Source organism: Colobus angolensis, unplaced genomic scaffold, assembly GCF_000951035.1.
Source record: "Colobus angolensis palliatus isolate OR3802 unplaced genomic scaffold, Cang.pa_1.0 Scaffold125, whole genome shotgun sequence".
In the NCBI taxonomy this organism is placed as follows: domain Eukaryota; kingdom Metazoa; phylum Chordata; class Mammalia; order Primates; family Cercopithecidae; genus Colobus; species Colobus angolensis.
In genome coordinates this window covers 270,045-294,393 of record NW_012113697.1, presented here as the reverse complement: position 1 = coordinate 294,393, position 24,349 = coordinate 270,045, and the positions used below count along the sequence as shown (strand labels likewise).

The following is a 24,349-nucleotide window of genomic DNA, read 5'->3' as shown; positions in this document are numbered from 1 at the left end:
TTCATTCATACTCCAAAAAATAAAAAGTGTTTTTTGGTCAAACCTATTTAGAGACAGATCTTACGGAGTCCCTGCTGTGGGTATCAATGGCAATCTTCCACAACAGTGCAGTTCTAGAAGAATTCACAATGTCATTATTCTGAGGCTAGGGAAGAAATAATGCTCAAATAGTCATCTAACCTACAGAAACTTTCATGTCATCATTTTTTTTTAAATGTAAGGTAAAGCCTCTTAGTTTTCCTTCTAAGACCTACCATAGGGCCTCAGAATTTAAAGTCATCCATTCCAAGTACCCCATAACACAGAGCATGACATGCAAGTGACCACTCAACTTGGGCCTCTCTCTACCTCTAGTGGAAATAGAACTCTTTACTTATCTTCCACATTTTAGCATTGTCAGAAATTTCTTGGCTGGGTGCAGTGGCTCATGCCTGTAATCCCAGCACTTTGGGAGACCGAGGAGGGTGGATCACCTGAGGTCGGGAGTTCGAGATCAACCTGGCTAATATGGTGAAACCCTGTCTCTACTAAATATACAAAATTAGCCGGGCATGGTGGTGAACGCCTGTAATCCCAGCTACTCGGGAGGCTGAGGCAGAAGAATCGCTTGAACCCGGGAGGCGGAGGTTGCAGTGAGCTGGAATCACATCGCTGCACTCCAGCCTGGGCAATGGAGTGAGACTCCGTCTCCAAAAAGAAAAAAAAAGAAAGAAATTTCTTCATCTTCTCACATGTAAAATAGGATACCAGATGGTGGAAATATGTTTCAGCTGGCAATATTTGGGAGATTTGGGAGTCATTCCTTTCATCATTGCTTCTGAGTTTCTAGTTGATGAACCCTGAAGCCTGAGGAAAGCACAGTCTTGGTCAAACATCAGTTTCCAGACTTGTGTGCATCTGTGTGACCCACCACTCTGCTCAGAGCCTCTGGCCAGGACTCACCTGACCCCTACAGCTGTGCCGTGTGACTGACAGGACAAGTCTACAAATGGTGGGTTTTTCTCGTACCTGCTGAAGCAGGGACTAGGAAACCACAGAAAGAACCAAGGGAGGGAGTGTTTGAGACTGCCTCAAAAACTCATGGGAAGGACTTGTTTGTTTGAAAATAACAGGAGACAAATAGTTGACATTAAGTCTGAAGAGAAGCTGTGGGCTTTTATAATTTCCTTCAATTCCAGCACAAAGGTTCCATTTTGTGTCCCTGTAAATGAAATGCAAACCAGCAGTCTACAGACAGAAACAGCATTGATGGGAGGGGCAGGAGGCAGAGTGTTGAAGCGGCTTTCTTGTTTTTCCTACAGACACAAAGCCCATGTTCAGACCACTGGGCTTTCAGGGCCAGCTCCCCACTCCCCCCACTGAATCTCTCATCCCACCATTTTCAGAATCTAGTCTAATAGACTGGGTTTGGCCTAGATCATTCAATTACCTGGAACATGAAACAATCCATCTTGATCACCTTCCTTAACTTCTTAGGACCTCAGTTGTCACTTACAAAATGAGGATGAGGATGAACTGCTGTCCCAGAGAGACACAGTTCTGTAATTTTCTCTCTTTTTTTTTTTTTTTTTTTTTTTTTTTTTAGAGACAGGGCCTCACTCTGTCACTCTGGCTGGAGCATAGTGGCACGATCGTAGCTCACTGCAGCCTTCAACTCCTGGACTCAAGCAATCCTTCTGCCTTCACCTCCTGGGTAGCTGGGACTACAGGAACACACCACCATACCTGGATAATTCTTTTTTTTTAAGTAGAGACAGGGGTCTCGCTATTTTGCCCAGTCTGATCTCAAGCTCCTGGGCTCAAGTGATCCTCCCACCTCTGCCTCCCAAAGTGCCGGGATTATAGGTGTGAATCATAACACCTACCCCACAGTTGCTTTAAAAATATCTGGAAATTGCTTTCTTTGCCACATCTACTGCAAGAATGAAAACCATTCTCACCTATCAGACTGCCAACATTCTAGAAAATGTTGACATTACTTTGAAGGGACGCACAGTTATCGTGAAGGGCCGCAAGGGACTTCAATCACATCAATGTAGAACTCAGTCTTCTTGGAAAGAAAACAAAAAAGGCTCCGGGTTGACAAATCGTAGGGTAACAGAAAGGAACTGGCTACTGTTCAGACTATTTGTACTCGTGGACAGAACATGATCAAGGGTGTTACACTGGGCTTCCATTACAAGTTGAGGTCTGTGTATGGTCACTTCCCCATCAATGTCGTTACCAAGGAGAATGGGTCTCCTGTTGAAATCTGAAATTTCTCGGGTGAAAAACACATCCGCAGGGCTCGGATGAGACCAGGTGTTGCTTGTTCAGTATCTCAAGCCCAGAAAGATGAATTAATCCTTGAAGGCAACGACATTGAGCTTGTTTCAAATTCAGCGGCTTTGATTCAGCAAGCCAAAACAGTTAAAAACAAGGATATCAGGAAATTTTTGGATGGTATTTATGTCTCTGAAAAAGGAACTGTTCAGCAGGCTGATGAGTAAGATCTAAGAGATGTCCAGCTACAGAAACAAGATGCTGGATGATTCCTAAGACCTGCTTGTGATATTAAAAGATGTAATAAAAGACCAATTGATTTGGAAAAAAATAGTGTCTGGAAATTAAAATGCTTGTAAACCAGTGGTCCCCAAACTTTGCAGCACATTGGAATCACTAGGGATCTTGGAAAAATACAAATGTAGGCGCCCATTCCCAATATCATGATTTGACTGGAATGGGATGCAGTACAGGCATTGGAATTAAAAGTTTCCCAGACAATTTCTCTGTGCAGCAAAACTTGGGAAATGCTGTTCTAGAATATAAAACAAGAAACAACTGAAGATTTATAAAATATTGTTATTAACTACTTAGAAACAGAAAACAAACCAGGTGCGGTGGCTCACACCTGTAATCCCAGAACTTTAGGAGGCCAAGGTGAGTGGATCACTTGAGGCCAGGAGTTCGAGACCAGCCTGGACAGCATGGTGAAACACTGTCTCTACTAAAAATACAAAAATTAGCCAAGCACGGTGGCAGGCGCCTGTAGTCCTAGCTGCTCGGCAGTCTGAGGCAGCAGAATTGTTTGAGTCCAGGAGAAGGAGGTTGCGGTGAGCCAAGATCACCCCACTGCACTCTAGCCTGGGGGGGAGAGAGAGAGAGAGAGAGAGAGGGAGAGAGAGAGAGAGAGGGAGAGAGAGAGAGAACGGGTCCAGAAGGTCTTTTCAGCCCCTTTGCAGTCCTAAGACACGTGCTTTCACTCAAGAATCCCTGATTACAGTCAGCAGTGCATCTCAGGAGCCTTTAAACATTTAAAAGGGCCACGGAATACTTCCACAACCACCACCCGACAATATCAAAATTGACTTAGATCAAAGAAGAAGCAGCAGTGGCTTTAAAGTCCAGAGCTAAGGAAACTGTGGTCGCCATGGGATTCTCATGCAAATCTAATGATCTCACCCTCTCTGGCCACAAGCTGCATCCTTATCTCAGGAAACCATCTTGCAAAAGGATTTTACGGGTTCCAGGCAGGATTGATGGATTAGTGCTCTGGCACAAATCGACCCCACTCAGACTTTTTACCCCACTAATGCTGTGAAAGTAGTGCCATTTACATAGTCATGACGAGTGGATTATTATCTCAATCTAGTGTTTCCTAAACCGTGTCCCACAGAATGCAAGAATCTCTCTTCAAGATGTTAATAGGTATTACTTAAAGAAAAAGAAGGGGCCCATGGCAAAAGCTGCCCTGTAAAGCCATATAGATTGTTTAACCCAGCAGTCGCCACATCTTGTAAATTGTGCAAGATTTCAGGCCTGTCCTCAGTCAACTAAGTTAGAAAAAAAATTGCCATGTTAAAAAAATTCCTTTGGGGCAGGATTTTCAGAGTCTGTTGTATGTTAATTTGTTCCGTAATTCTCCAAAAGGAAGACTGAATATGCAGCATCCCCTAATCTCATTTGACCAAGGAATCACTCATTCATTCATTCATTCATTGTGTGAGGCATCTCATGGAGCTAGAAACCAGTGACACATTTGTGGCGATTGTGAAACAGTGTTCTTCTCCTGCCCTTGTTTTGGAATTGCAAGCCTCAGAGAACGTTGTGGAGTAAGAGGATAGAATGATGAACTTGCTCAGGGTATAGTTGGGTCTTCAATGAATCACCTTCTCTGAAATCAGCTGCAGAGTCCCCAAAACTGTCGCTATGCAGAAGAACAAACTCCACTAGAAACAAGACCCGCGTTCCCTCTGTTCAGCCTCTTTCCTCTCTTCTCTGCTCCAATCTGCAAGGCTTCTTTTGTTTGTCTCACCTCTCACTTTTCTCCCTGAGCCATCCCTAGGTGTCTTGCCTGGCCCCAGAAGGAGAATCACATTTTCTCAAACAGCAACCTGATGCAAAGCCTCATTTCACCTCTGAATTTATCCTCTTTAACCTTCCATCTCCTCCCTGCCCTCAGCTTTTTTCTTTTTTTTCCTACCCTCTGGCCACTCCTCATTTATTTTTGGCTAAAGAGGAAGCTGCCACTAAAGCCAGAAGTGTCTTGAAAGGCTCATCTCTGAGATCTGGAAAGATGCTCCCGGGCAAAGATCCACTTGGCAGAACGTGCGGTTTCCGTGCTGATCTCCACCCGAATGGGCTGACAGGAGACCCACAGAACTGCCCATCTCACAGGATCAGCACAGGCACTGACTCCCTGAACTTCAAACTGAGAAACGCGGGGAAACAGTGAGTGCACACCTACGGATTCTCAGTGGCGCCCCCTTCTGACTGTCTCCACTTCTTCACCCTGCCCCTATCCCATGGAAACTCACCATGGCCCCACCTCTACCAAATGGGCTCTGTGCGGTGCACACAAGAAGATGACCATTTCTTGTGCCTTTAGTGACACAGACAATGGGGAGCCTTGGGAATCCTAGAAATGTTAAGACAAAGGGGAATAGGAGTGGGGAGGGGCGAGTTGTTCTTTCGGGAAAGAAGGCATCTCTCTCTTTCTCCCTGTGCAATAATTTGCTAGACACCATCTCTTCCTCCCTAGCGCCCCTGCCCAGAAACGAACACATACACAAAGAAGAGGAGAAACAAGTCCATTACCGCACTATCTTTAAAAAGTCATGTTGCATACGGTGGGCCATTTGGTAGTGTTACCATGTTCTTATACAGACCGTGCCTCTTTCTGGGGGATCAACTGTCCCTAACCACATCAGGGTGGGGAGGTGGGAGTCTAATCAGAATTGTTCATCTTCTAACACAGACTTGGCATTACTGATTCATCACTTATGATGGGAAGGAGGTGATATGTTGCTTCTTGATAATGCTTCTATACTTTATTTTCTGTATCGATTATATGTGTACATGGAGGGCATTTTATTGTCCAATGGTGAAAACAGTTCAAGTACCTATGGCCGTTCAACATATATTCATTCATGCACAAATGCACACTTGCACACATTCAAAAAACCTATCCTGAGCTCCAAACATTACTCTTCTGAGAGGCACAGGTCCTGCACTCACCCACAACCCACTGTGGATTTTCTGCATTTGCCTTACTTTGGGATCTACCCTTCTCAATGCCAGGGGTCCATAATCCAGGTTTCCCATGCTGATAAATCCAGACGAATCCTTGCCATCGGTGTTATGAGAAACAAAAGCAGAGGCCTCCCAGTACATAGGACAATACATGTTCCATCAACCACTCTGCAGTCAGGTACTGACTATGCATCTCACACACCAGGCAGGCACTGAGCCTTGTTTCAAGGAGCTCACAGCCCGGTGAGGAAGACAGACCACCAGTTTCCTAACTCAACCTGGGTGCGGGGGGTGTCAAGAAGCAGGTTCAAGAAGAGAAAATGTTTGTGCTAAATCTCAAAGGGCAAAGGAAATGATGGGCAGTGGGCATGGTTTAAATGCCAACCTCAATGTTTCCAAATCCTGAGTGAAATGCTTCCTCATTCAAGATCCATGTTCTCCTTCCAGCATGCAGATAAAATAGGCAGTTTCCAAACAGTGTGTTTTCTGCATGTGAATTATAATGCTGAATTGGCTGAAGAAACACTTTACAAATTCACTGCAAGAAAGAAGCATTAGGCATTGTATACCTATCAGGTACAACCATGAATCTGAATTTTATATTTATCCAAGGAATATTCAATTATAAATATTAAACTCCCACTTTAAGATGACATTGGAAGGCCCATTGAGCGTAAAACACGTGTGGCCATTATCTGTTGATCTATTATCTACAGATCTAGTTCCAAATTTAAAAATCAAATTTCCAAAACAAGCCAGGCAGGCATAATCAGAGGAGAGCTTTTCAGCCTTTTTCTTCCATGGACATTTTTGGGGTAGGCTTGTACACTGGCAGGCTGGACACGTAGGAAAGATATGGAGAAGCAGGCAGCAAGAAATAGCCCGACAACCTCATATTCAGGAAAACAAACATGAAAGGCTTTAAGTAATTTGTGCCCAGAGACCCTCTCTCTGCCTGACGGCTCCCGAGCAGTGTGACCATTAAAATGTGTGGCCGCACAATGTCTAATCAATCAGAAAAAGGAAGTCCTGCTCCGTTGAAACAATAGGGACATTGTGAACCTGGAGAACACTTCGGGGAAACAGCCAGGCATTTCCCAGGACTGCGCTCAATCCATGGGCCAGGCCACCCCTTTTGATAATGCTCAAAGCACTAGGAATCAAGGCCAGTGTTTGTTTTGAAGAAGATGACTTGTATTTGAGATTTTACCTAGAAGAAAAGAAAGTAGCTGCCTCCTACATGATTCAGTTATTCCATCAGCCTATTGACAGCTTGTACTCAGTAGCACACAGTTCCCCAGTGCATGTCAGAATGTGAGAAAATGCATGCATCACCCATTGCACCCAACTCTTGAGTAATAAGCATTCCCCAAAATCTTGTCTCCCCATTCTCAGCTCCCATCACCAAGACTCTCCCCCTACACACAAACATACACATTCACACACTTATGCATCTGCATGCACACATGTACATACACATGTTTACTTGCATGCACATGTGTGCACATGCATGCATACACACATACACATGCACACTCAGCTCTCAACACTCAATTACTCCCCACGCTAGCCAAGCTCTCATACCTTTACCCCTTGGCACATTCTGTTCTTTTGCCCTGAATTCTCTTCCCAGTCTCCACTTCTTTTTTTTTTTTTTTTTTTTTTTGAGACGGAGCAAGATCACTCTGTCACCCAGACTGGAATGCAGTGGTGCCATCTCGGCTCACGGCAAGCTCCGCCTCCCAGGTTCATGACATTCTCCTGCCTCAGCCTCCCCAGTAGCTGGGACTACAGGCACCCTCCACCACGCCCAGCTAATTTTTTTGTATTTTTAGCAGAGACGCGGCTTCACCATGTTAGCCAGGATGGTCTCAATCTCCTGACCTCATGATCCACCCGCCTCGGCCTCCCAAAGTGCTGGGATTACAAGCGTGAGCCATCACACCCGGCCCCAGTCTCCACTTTTAAGGAACTGCACATCCTCCAAATACCCCGGACCATAGCATGACCATGCAGAAAACACTTTCCTAACCCTTCCAGGAAGGGAATCACTCATGCGCTCGCAGAGAAAGGTGAGAGTGACTGTATTATAAAGTGTGTGTCACAATTATGTTGAGAAATTGCCAGAAAGCAAAAAGGTGTGGAGCTTTACTTCGCGCCTTGGGTAAACTGATGAAATTGCATTCAAAATCTGAAAAGCTGAGGATAAGAAACTGAATTATAGAGACATACACACCCTTTCTCCTCTCTCCCTTCTGCCGCAGACACCCCTGGGACTTTCTGCCAAGAGCACTTTGTCAGGTCATCATCAGGGGATGTGCTCTCTCTCCTGGGCCTTTGCAGACCTCTCAAGGAAGGGTTGTTCTGGAGCCTGGAGGCAGTCACTTTCCTTACCCACAACTGCCATCCTCAAACCATTTCTCCTCCCCTGAAGCTTGTGCCCGGGCTACATCACCACCTCACCTGCCTGGTTGCTACCAGCTTCTGAGCACTGTCCTCTGCCCCTCAGTCCCTGACAACTTGAGCCCCAGGCACGCTGTCCTCCTCTGCGCTGTTACCCTGTCATCACTGTGGCTTCTTCATCATCTCCAGAATGATGCATGCAAACCACCAGCCCAGCAGTCCTCGACCTGCTCACTTCCAATCACCAGGTCTTCCTCTCAGTTGCCACCACCCCTGCCTCTGTGATCAGCCCACTGTTCTTATTGTCCCCAATAACCACACTACGTCCAAAATCTAAGCTGCGAGCATCTCACTCTTACTCTTCCCTCCTCCATCCCTCCAGCTCACTCCCCAAGCAGTTCCCAGTCCAGCAATTCCTGGATTTCAATTCACTCACCCCACCTTCCCCTCAGTGTCCCCTTTGTGTCCCAGCTTCCTGCTTTATCTTGTTGATACCCCACAGCTCCTCCTTATGGTCCCTTGCAAACACCCTTAACCTCGTATCCCTCTCCCATGTGCCGGGCAAACACATATTTGCATGGCAAAGCCTTAATACCAGTTCAGTCCACCTGTGGGGCTCTTTTAGGTGCCGTCATCTCAGCAACTAAACATGATGGGAGGAAAATGCCACCGTGCTGATTGGTCCCACGTGGAATAACAGCTAATATTTCTATGACATGTGGTGCGACCAGGGCACAGGCTAAGCGTCTTACCTATAGTAACTAATTAAATCCTCACAAATTAAATCCTCACAAAACCCATATGCATTAGGTACTATTGTATTAATCTCATTTGACAGGCAAGGAAACTGGAGCCTGTAGGGACATTAAGCAGTCTGTCCAAGGCCACACAATGATAAAGTGACAAAAAAAAAAAAACAGGATTTGCCCTCAGGCAGTCTAGCTGCAGAATCCTTTTATTTATAATTCCACACACTTGTTCCTCAATCTCCAAGTCAATCAACAGAGCTAGTCCAACCAACACTTCCCCCTTCCTACTCTTCTCACTCTTCCACTCCCCAAGCAACTCCTTCTTTTTTAATATTATATTTATTTTAGATTCAGGGGTCCGTGTGCCTGTTTGTTACATGGGTATATCGTGTCATGGTGAGCTTGGGCTCCTAGTGAACCCATCACCAAAAATATTGAACATTGTACCGAACAGGTAATTGTTCAACCCTCACCCTCCTCTCATCCTCCTCCCTGTCGGAGTCCACGGTGTCTATTGTCTTCACTTTTATGTCCATGTCTACACATAGTTTACCTCCCACTCGTAAGTGACAACATGTGATATTTTATTTTCTGCTTCTGGGTTAGTTTACTTAGAATAATGGCCTCCAGCTCCATCTATATTGTTGCAAAGGATAGTCTTTCATTCTTTTTTATGGCTGCATAGTATTCCATGGCATATATATGCCACATTTTTCTTATCCAGTCAACCATTGGTGGAGATTTAGGTTGATTTCATGATTTTCTTATTATGAACAGTGCTGGGATAAACATATGAGTGCAGGTGTCTTTTTGATAAAATGATTTCTATTCCTTTGGGTAGATTCCCAGTAGTGGGATTGCTGTGTCCAATGGTAGTTCTATGTTTATTTCTTTAAGAAATTTTCATATTTTTTTCAATAGAAGTTAAATATTTTATATCCCCATCAAGCAACTATTTCAAACCTCCTCTTCACCTCCTTCTCCTTCCATTGTAGGTTAATGGCTTTGTCTTGCCCTGCTTTGAGAAAAATCCAAGAATCCATCAAGAACTCCCTCATCTCCCGCCATCACTTGTACCAACTCTCCACCATATGCTCCCCTGCACTTTGCCTTCCTTCCTGCTACAATGAATGAAGCATCCCTTTTCCTGTCAAAGAACACCTCTCCACTTGCAACCCAGGCCTCTCTCCCTCCACCTTCCAAAATGCAATGGTCATGGATAGAGTTGAGCACTCACTCTCACATTCTTGAAATGTTCTCCTACCTGGTTTCCATGACGCCACAGGAGTAGAATCCCATCATCACTCAGCAAGCTCGTTCTCAGTCTCCATTGAGGATTTCTGGGTCCCCTTCTTTTTTTTTTTTTAATCTCCATATATCCCCAAAGTGATGGGAAACCAGTTTTGTGGCTTTATATCTCATCAATTTGCCAAATCTAACTAGACTGACTTCTTTCCCACAGTCCAAATATATATATCCAACTGCCAATATACTACATCTTTGTTTGTATATCTAATAAGCTCTCAAACTTTTCATGGTTCAAACAAACTCTTGATCTTACTCCATAAAATGCTCCTTTCTGGTCTCTTCCATCTCAGAAAGAGGTATCATCATTCATCAAATTGCCCAATTCTAACATCTAACATCTCTTGCTTCTTCATTCAATATCTCCAGCCCATTATCCTCCCCAACGCCACCATGATTTAACTTCTCTACACCACCAGCCTCCTCTGAGACGTCAACATCTATTAACTGAACTACAGAACACCTGCTACTGGTCTCCCTGCTTCCACTCTTGTTCTCCTATGATATGATTTGGCTGTGTCCCCACCTAAATCTCATCTTGAATTATGCCTCCCATAATCCCCACGTGTTATGGGAGGGACCTGGTGTGAGGTAACTAAATCATGGGGGTGGATTTTTTCCATGCTGTTCTTGTGCTAGTGAATAAGTCTTACAAGATCTGATGGTTTTATACAGGGCAGTTCCCCTGCACATGCTGTCTTCCCTGCTGCCATGTAAGACATGATTTGCTTCTCCTTCACCTTCCGCCATGATTGTGGAGACCTCCCCAGCCATGTGGAACTGTGAATCCATTAAACTGCCTTCCTTTATAAATTACCCAGTCTCAGGTATTTATTCATAGCAGTATGAAAATGGACTAATACACCCTACAACTCCTTCTCCAAAGAGGATCCAGAGTGATTATTTTTCAACATAATCAGATTAAATCATCCCCCTGCCTAACATTCTCATGGCTCCCCCTCCATTTAGAAGCCAATGCCAGTTCCTTATGTTGGCCTGCAAACCCTCTTTGATCTGGCCCCTCCCTTCCCTCCCAGCCTTAGCTAGAGCGGCTCCCCACATCACCCACTGTGCCCAGCCACACTGGCCTTGCCTCTCTTCTTTAAAAACATCAAGCTTGTTCCCACCTTAGGGTCCTTCCCCAGCTACTGCCTCTGCCTGGGATGCAGGTGTCCCTGATCTTCACATGGGTTGTTCCTTCTTAGAAGTCAGAATTCAGCCTAAATGTCAACTCCTCAGCCTTCCCTGACTACATAACAGCACCACCAGTCACTATCACATCTCCTATTTTAATACTCTGCCTAACACTATCCCTGCCTGACATTTCTTACGATTTACTCATTTACTTTCTCTTAACTAACTAGACTATATGCCATATGACAGCGGCAATCTCATCTATCACATTCATTGCTCTGTCCGCAGGACCTTGGGTCAAAATCATCAGATAAATGGACATTCCTGCAATTGCCACAAGTAACTTCTCCTGGAATCTCCAGGGATCACTGGAAATCCAAATATCCAGCAGCTGCACACTTGTATGGGACACAAATGCAAAACAGACTGGCTCACTTGGCAGTAGCCACTACTAGAGAAGATAAAATGGCAAAAGGTGGGACATTATCCTGAAAAATATGACAAACAAATAGGATTAATGGAGAGGCCTGGGTTCAAATCCTAGCACTGCTCTTTACTGCTTTTAAGTGGGCAAATCCCTTGCCCTATCTCTCTCTGAGTCTTAAAAATTCCCCCATCCATAAAATGGGAATGATACCTGTCCCAGTAGGTTTATTGTGAAGATTGAATGAGACATCGCAGGTGCCTATTAAGGAGCAAGAATTCAAGCACATGGACCCGTGACAGTACAGGATTCAGGCTTTGTTGCAAGAAGAAATGAAACTTTATCTAATATGAAAAAGTTCATGGCACCTAAATGTACCAAATTCTAACTCAAGCTCTACTCCACTTTCCCTTCGAAACTCCATTTCTAGTCTCACCTGGTCCAATATGTGTTCTTACCAGGGCCAGGTGTCATCAGCACCAAATGCAGCTCCAGGGGTATCTTCTGTATGTTGTTAATGGATGTTAGCTGCTTTTTCAAATGCATGAAGTTACCTGCCTCATAATGATTGTAAATTCACACACATGGTCCCGCCTCTATACGCCCTTCATATCTCCTTCCAGGACTGCTCCAGTGATACTTCTTTTGAGAGGCTGTCCCAGGCCTCTAGGTGGAATAGACAGGCCCTCCTCTCTGCTCCCAAGTATCTTATCTGAACCTTATCTATCAGGGCCATCTATCCCATTATGTGGTATGTCTCTCTCTCTCTTTCCCTCTCTCTCTCTCTCTCTCTCCCTCTCCCTCCTTAAATTGTGTTTTTAAGGCTCAGAGGTGAAATCCTTACATTCCAGACAACTCTTGGCCCACTGGGAGGATAGACTCTGGTCAAAACCCAAGGCCATATTCGCTTACCATGTCCTGATATCTTGCCTTCCTCTCTTCTCCCAGCTGAAAACTCTTTCTTCAAGTCCCTGGTGCAGCTCATTTCACTGGGTTCCTGAGAAACACAGAATGAGGAAGGTTAACTGGCAAAATTTTAATATAATGTAACTAAGATGAATGATTTGAGGATGGGGAGAGAATCGACACTTAAATATATAAAAAATTGTTGCCTATAATTAAAAATTAAAATAGCAATTGTCCATTCCCCAGAAGTCACAAAAGAGGCCTCTTGAAATTGGGCAGAAACCTTTAATTATTCATTTCAAACGAGTCTTTCTAGGCACAAAGATATCCCAATAGTATACAATGAAACATAACTATCCACATAGAAAATATGTGTGGGGAACATGCCAGGAAATCCTGAAGTTCTGACAAAAGGAGTTTTTGTTGAGTCAGAAATCCAATTAAACAAAAAGGGTTTTAATGTGTCTTCTTGGCATGGTGGAGAGATGCATCAAATACTTTTAAAATCCGGGAACGGGTCCTTCATGAAGCGTGTTCTGTGGCATCCTCTCCCCAACAAAGGCCTGGCCTTTAAAAACCACCCTCGTGCAGCATTGCAGAAAAACCACCCTCTCTTTACTGTTCTAGTGAGGTTCTGCAATATTATTGTGTATGAATTTCAATATCTGAAGATGGCAATTGATAGGAGAATTCACCAAAGTTCCCAAAACAGTAAAACTGCATATTAAACAATTGTTTGGGGGAAAGTATAGCATAGAATTCAGAGCTCGAGTTCAAGACAGGTCAGTGACTTAGCTGCGTGACCAGGAACAAGGAACAAGACAGTTAAAATTCAGAAGCCTCTGTGTTCTCATCTGTAAAACAGAGGCAGTAAGAGAAACTATCCTTGGAGTGCCATGAGGATTTAATGAGATAATTCATATACGGCCTTGGGCAGAGGGCACAGGCACATGGTAAAAGCCTATTGGCTGGACTGTTATCATCATTAATATGCAGGGTGGCAATGTCTGCTGCAATGCCAAAACAATGCAGTCCAATGTTCAGGCTGGAGAAATTAGTACCAAGACACATCTTGCCAAAACTGAGTCACTGCGTTGAAGATCAGGGAAGGGACTGGAGTCATAGGAGGTCAGAACACATGCTCAGGGGACTCTTCAACACAACTGCTGCCACAGTGGTATCCCTACATCTCACCCATCCCTCCCCAGCCACACTACTTTTCACATCCCAAGAGTCCTGTTTATACCATCTGCTCACTAAAAGGCATTCTCTAGAGCTCATCCCCCAGCCCAGATGGGTCCCAGCCATCTGGCATTGGTCCCAGGCGTTGCGTCCACCTGCAGCCACATATGTGCACATCTTAACTGAGGAAGGTTTCCAGCCAATAGACAGCAATACACACAAGTGCACATATACACACAGCCCTGAGCAGAACATCCATATAGTCACTGGCATGAGAAAGAGTCTACAAGCCACACACACATGCATGCACGAATATGTACACACACAGGCACATGCATACACACACAGGCACACACCTGTGTAACTCCCTAAGTCACCAGCCATGTCCACTCTCCCTCACCCCAGCTTTGACATCCCTTGTCCCAGCTTTGACATACCTTGTCCCAGCTGAGCTCTATTTCTCTTCTCAGATCATTGCAGCCCTGGTCTAGAATGACTTAAGGAGCAAACTGAGCCAAGAAGTCTTGCCAGATTCCTACTGGAAGTCATCTGGAGACTTAGATCTACAAACAGCATCAAGTGGCTGTAGGGTAGAGCACAGAATTCGGAAGTACGGTAACTCATGTTGAAACCCAGCTTCACCTCATTATGTCTAATCTTGAGCAAGTTCCTTAGTCTTTCTGAACCTCAGTTTCCTTATCCCCAAGGTGGGAAACATCCTGCCCCATGGGATGTTATGATGATCCAATTGATGTAAGTAAAAGTATTCCATGATCCATAAGGAGCTTTGTAACCATTAGCTTAGCTTTTCAGGTAAACACCAAGAACCCTGAACTATTGGTATATATTCTATTCTATGATTTATGGCTGGGGGTTCATTCTGGAAACAAGAAAACTAGATAACATTGGCATCCAACTTCAGGACTAGATGAACTCTAGACAGAACAAAAGTGTCACATTGTTCAGAGACTGACAGAGACCACAGAGAAAGGGAAAACCAGTGTGGTTGCTGTCTTAGGCTCATCTGCTTTCCTTGGAGTGGAGCTGGGATGGGATGGGAGAGTGGAGGGTAGATGTAACTATTAATAGTTTAGAAACTTAGAATTTTTTGCCCCTGAGAAAACTCTAGATGCTATGCCAACAAAGCTATCTACCTCCCAGGAAGAGTAAGGGTGAACATGGAAATGGTTTTCCTCTGCCCCTCACAACTCATGTCTTAACAGAACTGCAAGGGTGACAGAGCCCATAGGATGAACAGCAATTAGGCCCATAAGGCCTATCCTAGGCAGGCTGTAAGATGGCTCCCAATAATCTCACCTCTTGGTATTCACTTCCTTGTGAAATCCCCTCCCCTGAGTATGAACTGCATCTAATGACTCACTTCTAATAAACAGAATATGGTCTAAGCGATGGAATGTCACTTCTGAGATTAGGTCACAAAAAAAGTTGGTTTCCATCTTGAGCACTCTCTCACACTCTCTTTCTCATTCATCTTAAGGGAAGCCAGCTGCCATGTTACAAACTGCCCTATGGAGAGGCCCACGTGGCAAGGAACTAAGGGAGTTTTCCAGCCAAGAGGCAGCAAGAAACTGGGGTTTTTAGTGCAACAGACTTTGAGGAGCTTAATCTTGCCAGTATCCATGTGAGTGAATTTGGAAGTGGATTCTCCTCCTGTTGAGCCTTCAGATAAGACCACATCCTCGGCCAAAATCATGACTGTAGCCTCACAGAGAGACTCTGAGACAGAGGCAGACAGCTAAGGCATATCCAGATTCCTGCCCCACAGAAGCTGTGAGATAACAAATATTTGTTTAAAGCAATTAATCTTTGGAGTGCTTTGTTACCCACCAAGAGATAACCAATACAAAGCCCCTACCAGACATACCAAGGAAAAATCCCACCCACAAAACTGAGACAGAGAAGGGCTTCTAAGCTGGCAGCAGTGGGAGAAATTTCACTGCATAATTCCTTCTTCCCCATTCCATCTCCAGAGGACACCATTTCTACTAACGTAAGGGAACCTATGTAAGTAAAGAATTTAAGCCTATAACATACCACAAAAATGAAGCTGCCCTTCCAACAAAGCAGATTTTGACAAGGCCATTTTGAGACAGTGGATATACTAATATGGCCAGAGGGGTTGCAGGTGGGGTATGGATGGAGGGCAAGATACAGGAGGAAGTATCCAAGATACTCAGAGGTGGAGTTAGGGTGCTTGCCTTGCACATTACTTGAGAGGTATAGATAGCTGACGTTTTCATGGTTACTTTTGAAAACTAAGTAAAAATGTTCTTGGCACCAAAATGGCTTTGTGAAAGTAGCCAGATCAAAATGTCAGGTTCTGTCATGGGACTATTTTATTCAACCCTACTACATAAACACTGTTTGGACTCCACCTAGGCACTCAAGCCAGGAAGATTGCCACTAATCTTCCTTTCCTTACACACACACACCCGCGCACACACACACACACACACACACACACACACGGGGCTCAGGAGTAGGTTTCCAGAATCCAACAGCACAGGGTCTAGAATGGAGTAAGTTTTAAGGCCATCATCTATCCCATGCCTGACTTGGATTTGGGCTGTTCTGATTCAGAGGCTGACAGCTACCTGCCTAGAGGCTGGCGCCCCACCAGACTCTACGGAGCCCCGGTCATCATGGGGTCCGATGGGAGATTTCCCTGAATTGCTCACCAACCCAGAACACAAGAACACAGAATCTATTGTGCATGGTGGACGCACAGAGTGCCTTTAATTTGGAATCGATCCTATTTGTTTTCTGAAGCTCTCTGTATCGTTAAAGCCATTGATTTACCAACACTTAATAAAGAGGAGAATGTTTCCTAGAGCCCTGCATGGTTGTGTGGTCAGAGGTGGGATTACCCACTGCACAGCACCAAGAGATGGAACCAGCTGCACTGGGGATGGGCCCTTCCAGTCCAACATCCCAACCCTCACGCTGCTTTGCCTCCCTGTACCTCGGTTTCCTCCTGGGTAAAAATGAGGGTTGAGGTCTGCTGCACCCTGTCTCCCTTCCAGCTCAAATCTCCTGTATGTCTCTGAAACCTCTTGGCACAGCAGTCCCCAGGAAATGGAATGTACTGAAGTTTCCTAACATCCCACCAAATGAATTCCTTATGAGCCCAACTTCTGGGTTTGTACTCACCGACAAAACACTGCAAGCCCTGACCTTCCAAAAACTCAGCTTGTTCTCATTCCCGGATGCGTTTTCAAAAGAGAAAAGCTAACTTTTGCCCTCTAGGGTGGGAAATGTGAAAGGCACAAGTGCAGAGCTCTGTGAATTGAGACCACAACAAACCCCGCCTGGGCATGGAGCCCACAGAGCGGGCGCTAAACAGCCTTTCCAACCACAGAGTGGAAATTCTAGACACAGAAGGTGCCCAGATGGGCCCTGCTTTCGTTCTCTTGCCAACTGCCGTAAACCCGTTTCTGTCCCGTTGGAGCTGCAACGTGGAGCCAGAAATCTGGAAGAATTTAACACCCAGTCGATTCAGACACAGGAAAACATTGTTCAAAGTAAACACTGGAATCCCTCCCTCATCATCCAGGAATGTGGAGCCAGCAGGGTCTGAGCTCAGCAGCTTCTCAAAAAAGCCCCCGCTAAGCTGCTCTGCTTTTGGGGCCACAGACTGGGAGGGCCAGGAGGGGCTCCACACGCTCCACACGCTGCCAAGACAGGGATGAGGCTAGGAGGTCAGTGCACCAGGCTTCTCCTCTCCCATGGAAACATGGGCAGTGCTGTCCACAGCCTCCAGCTAAAGAACCCTGTGTTCCCCCAGAGGACACAGCCTGTGTGCAAAGGCCGCTGAACTTGTGAAAGCCTGAAGGAAACAGAGAGGGGCTCAGGACGCTGCGAGACTTTTCCATTTCCTTTGCCTCCCAGCAGGCCGTGAAAGAGTCACTTTTCCTCGAGGAAGAAAGAAGGCTCTGTGTGCAGGGCGAGGGTACAGTCCTTCTAACCAAAAGATGTGTGTGCTGCATGGATTTGGCCACCGATATTCATTTCGCTTTTACTGGGACTTAACGAATTCCATCTCTCAATAGCCGTATGCCAGGGTCCCACCCTGTTTCCTCTGGCTCTGGAGGGTGGAGAGGAAGGACTTGCTTTACCCAGGGGTCTATGAGGAATCTCGTAGACACTGCACCTTAAATCACCTCTGAGTCACTGTGTCACCTCTGTGTCACTGTGTCCCTCTGCCTAAAATTCCACTAAATTCCATTCACGAAGCTGCAGGCCTGAACCGAATTGTTGGACGATTTCTCACAGTCAGAGTGGAGGGGGCAACCTTCAGATTAGGAACGTTCAAGGAGAAGAATGCAGAGAGTCCAGAGATGACCACTTGGCCACCAGAAGCTCTGAGTAGAGTCCTACTCGGTGGCAGGGCGGCTGGGCGGCAGCAGAGGCAAGTTGGGTCATTGTGAAGAGGCCAAAGAAACAAACCGCTAAATGTCCAGCATGACAGTTTGTCTCGTCCTGGCCGTCACTCCTGTCTCTCCCTGACAGCCGCGGCATTCACCCATTCCTGATCCCTGAGGGACCCACGACCTAAGACTTATTAATCCACTCACTCAATCTGAATTATTGAGGGCCTCCTACTGAGCCAGCTGAGCAAAAGGGATACAGTCCCTGCTCTGGGGGAGCCTGTATCATCCAGACCAGAGGCTGTCAAGGGGTGGTCCTGGGACCACCACCACCCACAGCAGCAGCACCAGGGAGTTTGTTGGAAATGCAATTTATTGGATCCCACCTTAGCCTGAACTAGAACTAGAAGCTCTGGGGGCTGGGCCCAGCAATCTATTCTCACAAGCCTTCCTGGGGATTCTGTTGTTCATGAAAATTTAAGAACCATTGAGCAGGTCTGTCACTGCCTCACTTGATAATAAACAAAGTCTACAGGTTTCATGATTTGCCTCGGGCAGGTCACAGAAATGGCGTGAGGGCTCCTATGCTCCTAGACTCAGAACAGCTATGCCAAACTGAGCCGTCATTTGGAAATTTTCAGTTCCAGTTTCAGGAATATTTTCTCCACCTCAGTTTGGCCGCTGTTCCATGGTGATTTCTAAAACTTTTTTTTTGCAGAAGAGGCAGGAACCTCCCCTCCACTCATGAACAACAAGACAAATGGGGCTTCTTTTGACTGGTAGCACCCATCCCAACAGGGGCTCTGCCATCCTTTCTGAAGGTGGCTGTGAGAAGGCCATTTCCACTGTTGTCTTCAAGCCCCTCCCCACACCATTCTCTCACTCTTGGTAGGTGTCAGGGAACGTATACATCCAGGTTTCTCTATTGAGTTGATTTCTAAAGAGATGCACCAATCAATGAGGTAGAATTCCATTCATTCACTCGCAGATGACTTCCATGCTGCCAAACGGAATAATCTCCTTTGCCTCTTCTGCTTATCTCATCTGACCTGTTGGCAAGGGAGCCAGCAGGTCCCTTTCTCCTGAGTCCTAGCACCTCACAGGCCTCTCTTCTGAGGCCCCATGCTGGCCCCTGCTCTTCTGCTCCACTTAGGGTGAGGGAGCCCCTGCCCCGGCACCCTTCACGTCTTATCTGCAAACTCATCACAGTGCCCCAACTCCCAAACGTGTGTCTCTAGCCATGGGCTCTTCCCTGAACTGCAGGCTCTTATATCCAATCCCCGCCAGACATCTCCTCACAGATGTTTTATAGGTACCTCAACCTACCTCATTCCAACAGCTCCTGACACCTCTCTCTCCCACCGCATTCAAAAACCTGCTTCCCCACTGGTTTTCCTCCGGTTTGTTAACCAGCACCCCTAATGAACCTGTTGCCAAAAAACTAGGAATCCTCTTTTCCTCTTCCTCTCATCTTCAAAATCCAATTTACCAGCAAGTCATGTCAACGCAATCTGTAAATATCCTAAATCCTTCGTTCTCTTCATTCTACAATTATGACAACTACTACTGCTGCTGATAATAATAATACAAAAATCACTCACACCATAGGTGTTTATGTTTTATATTTATTAACTCATTGAGACTTCCCAGCAAACCTGTGCATTAAGTGCTGGATTATTCCCTCTTACAGAGGGTAAAATTGAGGTATATAAATGTTCAGTGACTTCCTGAAAGCCATACATCTAATACAGTGAAAGCAGAATTCCATGTGATCAAACGTGTTGCCCCTGTGCTGCCCCCATATCCACCTGGTTGCCCCCACAGCCTCCAAACTGGCCTCCCTGCTCCCACTCTTGCCCCTGTATAATTTGTTTTATCCACACAGCAGCCCGAGTGATCTTTCTAAAACCTGCACCAGTACACACCACTCCCCAACATAAACATCCCTTTCCAGGGGTTCCCCCAGAGCCCTTGGGATGAAATCCAAACTCCTTCCATGGCTGCCTCTGTCCACCTGTTAGGTCTCCCTGTTTCTATCTCTCTCTCTCTGCCTTCCCCACCCCCAACCACCCTCCAACCACATTGCCCCTTTCTCGGTCCTCAAACTCACCAAACTCCAACCATTCCCTCCCTCCAGATTGACTGTCACAGATTTTTACATGGCTGGCATTTGATCATTTAAATCTTAGCTCAGTGTTGCCTTCTCAGAAAGGCTTTTTCTAACTTCCTAGTCTAAACTAGCCACTCAATCCAACTCTATCACGTCACCTTGTTCTGTTTCCCTGACAGCACTTACTGCTATCTGAAATTATTTCACATTTGTTGACGATTTATTTTCTGCCTGCCCTCTTAGAACTTGAATTCCATGAAAGGAAGGAATTGTTCTGTCTTTTCTCTCATGTATATCCCAGGACCTAAAACTATAATACGGAGCTCTGTGCCAGGCATAGGGATAGCAAGGCGAAGGCAGCAGAATCCCTGCCCTTAAGGAAGTCGGCATCTGCAGTTCCACTACAGCATGTGGGCTGCCACGAGGACAGGAGCAATTCCTCACCCATCCTAGGAATGCTGGGAAGACTTCCTGGGGTGGATGATCTGAGTTTATTTTATTTCAACATTTATTCTGGACCAGATCTGCCAGTTACAGTGATGGATGAGACCAGTGGTCTGCTTCCTTAGTACCAATATCACCTAGAGAGCCTTTTAAAACACAGACTGCTGGGTCTCATGCCCAGAGTTTCTAATTCTGGAGCAAGACCTGGAGTAAGCACCAGGAATCTGCATCTCTAACAGGTCTCCAGGTGAAGACCAGTGTCATCTAGGGACCACATTTTGAGAACCACCAAATTGGACCATTTTCTTGCCGCCGCTCACCATCAGTATGGCTCAGTGCAATGCTGTGTACCATTTGCTGTGATAGGAATATAGGCTATATATAAATATAGGCTACAGATAAAAGGAATCAGTAGGTACTTCTTGGAGGAGCCGGAACCTAGGTTTCATTTTGAATAATGAGTAGGCATTACTGAACAACAAATAAGGGATGAAAAACAGAAAAAACTTGAGAAAAAGGACAAAGTAGTATATAGTTTTAAAAATTAAAATATATTTCAATATTGCTGAAGCATAAAGCATAAAACAAAGACTGGATGAAGGTGAGACTGAAGTAAACAGCAGATTCGAGTCTCTTAAAAAATTAGTAGCAGCAGGCCAGGCTGCATAAAAGACAGGTGAGTACAGCACACTTAGGGAACTGCAGAAACGGTGGCCAATACAGAGGGTGCTCAAGGGTCAGAGGAGAGGTCTCTAGTAAGAAAAGATTCTAGGCCGGGTGCACGCCTGTAATCCCAGCACTTTGGGAGGCCGAGGCGGGCGGATCAGGAGGTCAGGAGACCGGGACCATCCTGGCTAACACAGAGAAACCCCGTCTCTACTAAAAATACAAAAAATTAACCAGGCTTGGTGGCAGGCGCCTGTAGTCCCAGCTACTCAGGAGGCTGAGGCAGGAGAATGGCATGAACCTGAGTGGCGGAGTCGGCAGTGAGCTGAGATCGCGCCACTGCACTTCAGCGACAGAGTGAGACTCCATCTCAAAAAAAGAAAAAGAAAAGATTCTAAAGAAAAGTAGAAATGAAACCATGAAGGGACCCTACCTTAGGGCTGGGTCCTAGGGGAATCAGAGGGTTCCTTAGCTGGAGGCTGCAGACAGAATTGCTCATATATATGGGCATTCATTCAGTGGAATACTATACAGCAATGAAAAGGAACGGGCTATACATATGTGCAGCCTCATGAATGAATCACATAAACATAATGCTGAGTGAAAGAAGCCAGGCACAAAATAGTAAACATGAGTCGATTTACATAAAGTTCAAAAAACCGGCAAAATATAGGGTTTAGAAATACATTTAGTGTAAAGCAAGTGTGTGACTCCCACAAATTCAGAAGAGTAGTGACCTCTGAGGATTAGAGAAAGGGGTTATTGATGGGAGGAGGAAGGAAGGAAGTTTCTAGAAGCTAGCAGTGTTGTATTTCTTGTCATGGGTGATTGTTACTGAGTTCACTTTAGACACATCACCAAGATGTAAGCTGTATGCCTCACTTTGAGCACTTTATATTTCAAATTTGTTTTTTAAAAAATTAAGATATTAAGATAGTGGAGCAGGAGATGGGGGTGGGAGGAGGTGGACAGGAATGGAACAAAAACTGCTAGAAGGAGGGAAATGGAGATTGTCGAGAGCATGACTGCAGGGCTACGCATGTGTGTGTGTGAGTGTGCCATTCTCTTCAGTGTCAGTCAGGAGCCCTGGATTGAGTGTGAGGAGAGATCAGGTGTGTTGGGAAATAATGGAGAAGTAGCTAGGAGAGGGCTAGGGTCTTTATGAGTAGGGCTGAAATCTTGGATCACTGGGCTGGGGTGGAGAACACAAAGCCTGGAGATGTGCCACCAGGCAGTCGCACCTCTCAAAGAAAGACCCCACCATCAGACACTGACTTTTAGGCTGTAATTAGCAAGTTGGCTCGTGTCTCTCTAAGGCCAAAAGTAAGTGTTTAAAACCAGAACAAAATCATTCTTTCCCATGTCCCTAAAAACCTTAAATACAAAGGTAAAATAAACATTTATTTTAGAAATAAATGATGAAAACTGAAAAGCAAAGTAGGCCAACTATTTCCCAGGCAGCAGGCCTGACCTGCTGCAAATTCTTGGTGTCCGGTTTCAGCTAGGCACTCACTGTAACTTGGCCAAACTTTCCTCGTTGACTTTCCCCACACATTCCATGCAGCTCCACCCTCTGAGCCATGAAGCTGCTCCCAGCTGCCCTCTCTGCGGTGGGCTCTCGACCCTGCCATGTGACAGAGGCTATGCTGGCTGATTCCAACCTAAAGTACCTCCTCCTTAACACTGTCTTCTGAGCATCCTCCTGCCTGCCTGCCTGTCATCAGAGATGTGGGTGGCCTGAGGAAATGGGGTCTGAGGGAGCCCCAGAAGGTCCTGGGGAAGATACAGGGCTATGGTCTGGCCAGGGGCCAGTAGCTGGTGGTGAAGTCTGAGCTGAGACTCACAAGCTGGGTGAAATCAGCAAGGGTCCAAGTCAGGCGGGCAGAGGAGCCAGCAAAGTGATATTCAAAGGTCAAGCAAGTAACAGTCAGAAGTCAGACAGAGCACGGGGACCAGGAATCCAATGCCCTCTAGGAGTATAGCATTGGAGGTGCAGACCTCGAATGTTGGCATCAGGCAGTACTAGGTTTGAGTCTTGGTTCTGACCAACTGTGTGACCTTGGGAAACTTATTAATCTCTCTGGCCTCATTTTTCTCTGGTGACGTGTCACTGAGCTTGGGCATAGGGCCAGGGATGGGGATGGAGATGCCAACGGGTAGAGGTGGAGACCCCTGGGCCAGGCAAGGCTTCAAGTTTGACAGCTGACGTATCCGTACTCCAAACAGACCTTAAATCCATCAAAGGCAGAGACCAGCACCTGCACTAGGCTTGGCCCCTGGCAGAAGTCAAAGGAGGAAATGATTAACACGGGTCCACGAGCATTACATATCACCCTCACTGCAGCAGCGGCTGCCTTTTCCGAGCTTGCTTCTTCCCTTCCCACCCCTTGCTAGTTGGAGCTGATTCCTGAGTGGCAGCACTAGGTTCTGGGCATTAGCAATCTGAAAGCTCGGTAACAAGTCCTGGGGTGGGGTTTCTGTGTCCTTTCCTGAGCCCTCACCCCAATCCCTGCTGGTGCACCTCCCTGGCAGCCTCCCTCTGCTCTCCTCTCCAGCCCTTTTCCAAATGTCCCTCCTCATGCACCCTTCCTCTTCTGCTTTCAAACTTTGCCAAGTCTCCCTTCCTCTAAAAAGCTCTTCCATTGACCCCCAAGCTTCTGTTACTTCTATTTTGCTCCTTTTCTCTGCCAAAATCCCCCAGGGAATGGCCCATACCAGCGGTTGCTCTTTCGCTCACTCCAGCCTGGCATCCACACTCACAGCTCTGCTGACAGCCGGCACAGGAAGGAACCAGCAGGGATAAGGGAATAGAGGCACAGACATCAAGCGGGGTTCAAGAAAGTGCAAGTGGGTATAACACACACACACCAACACACAGACACACACAACACAGACACACACCAACAGACACACCAACACACAGACACACACACCAACAGACACACACAACACAGACACACACCAATAGACACACCAACACACAGATACACACACACACAAAACACAGACACACCAACAGACACATCAACACACAGACACACACACACACAACACAGACACACACCAACAGACACGCCAACACACAGACACACACACCAACAGACACACCAACACACAGACACACACA

The 24,349-nt window shown here is 46.0% G+C and overlaps 1 protein-coding gene and 1 pseudogene across 4 annotated transcripts in view; one reads left to right on the top strand and one right to left on the bottom strand.

The window, feature by feature from the left end:
• The window catches only part of CDRT4 (CMT1A duplicated region transcript 4), a 75,018-nt gene that overhangs the window by 4,969 nt on the left and 45,700 nt on the right, over nt 1–24,349 (bottom strand). Inside the window, exon 2 of one of the 4 annotated variants that reach the window (XM_011933221.1) lies at nt 12,435–12,523. The exons of the other annotated variants lie outside the window; for them this stretch is intronic. Coding sequence (XP_011788611.1) covers nt 12,435–12,441 — 7 coding nt within the window. The 5' untranslated portion in view covers nt 12,442–12,523. The remainder of the gene's footprint in view (nt 1–12,434; nt 12,524–24,349) is intronic. 4 annotated transcript variants of the gene reach the window in all.
• On the top strand, nt 1,753–2,489 carry LOC105505401 (annotated as a pseudogene).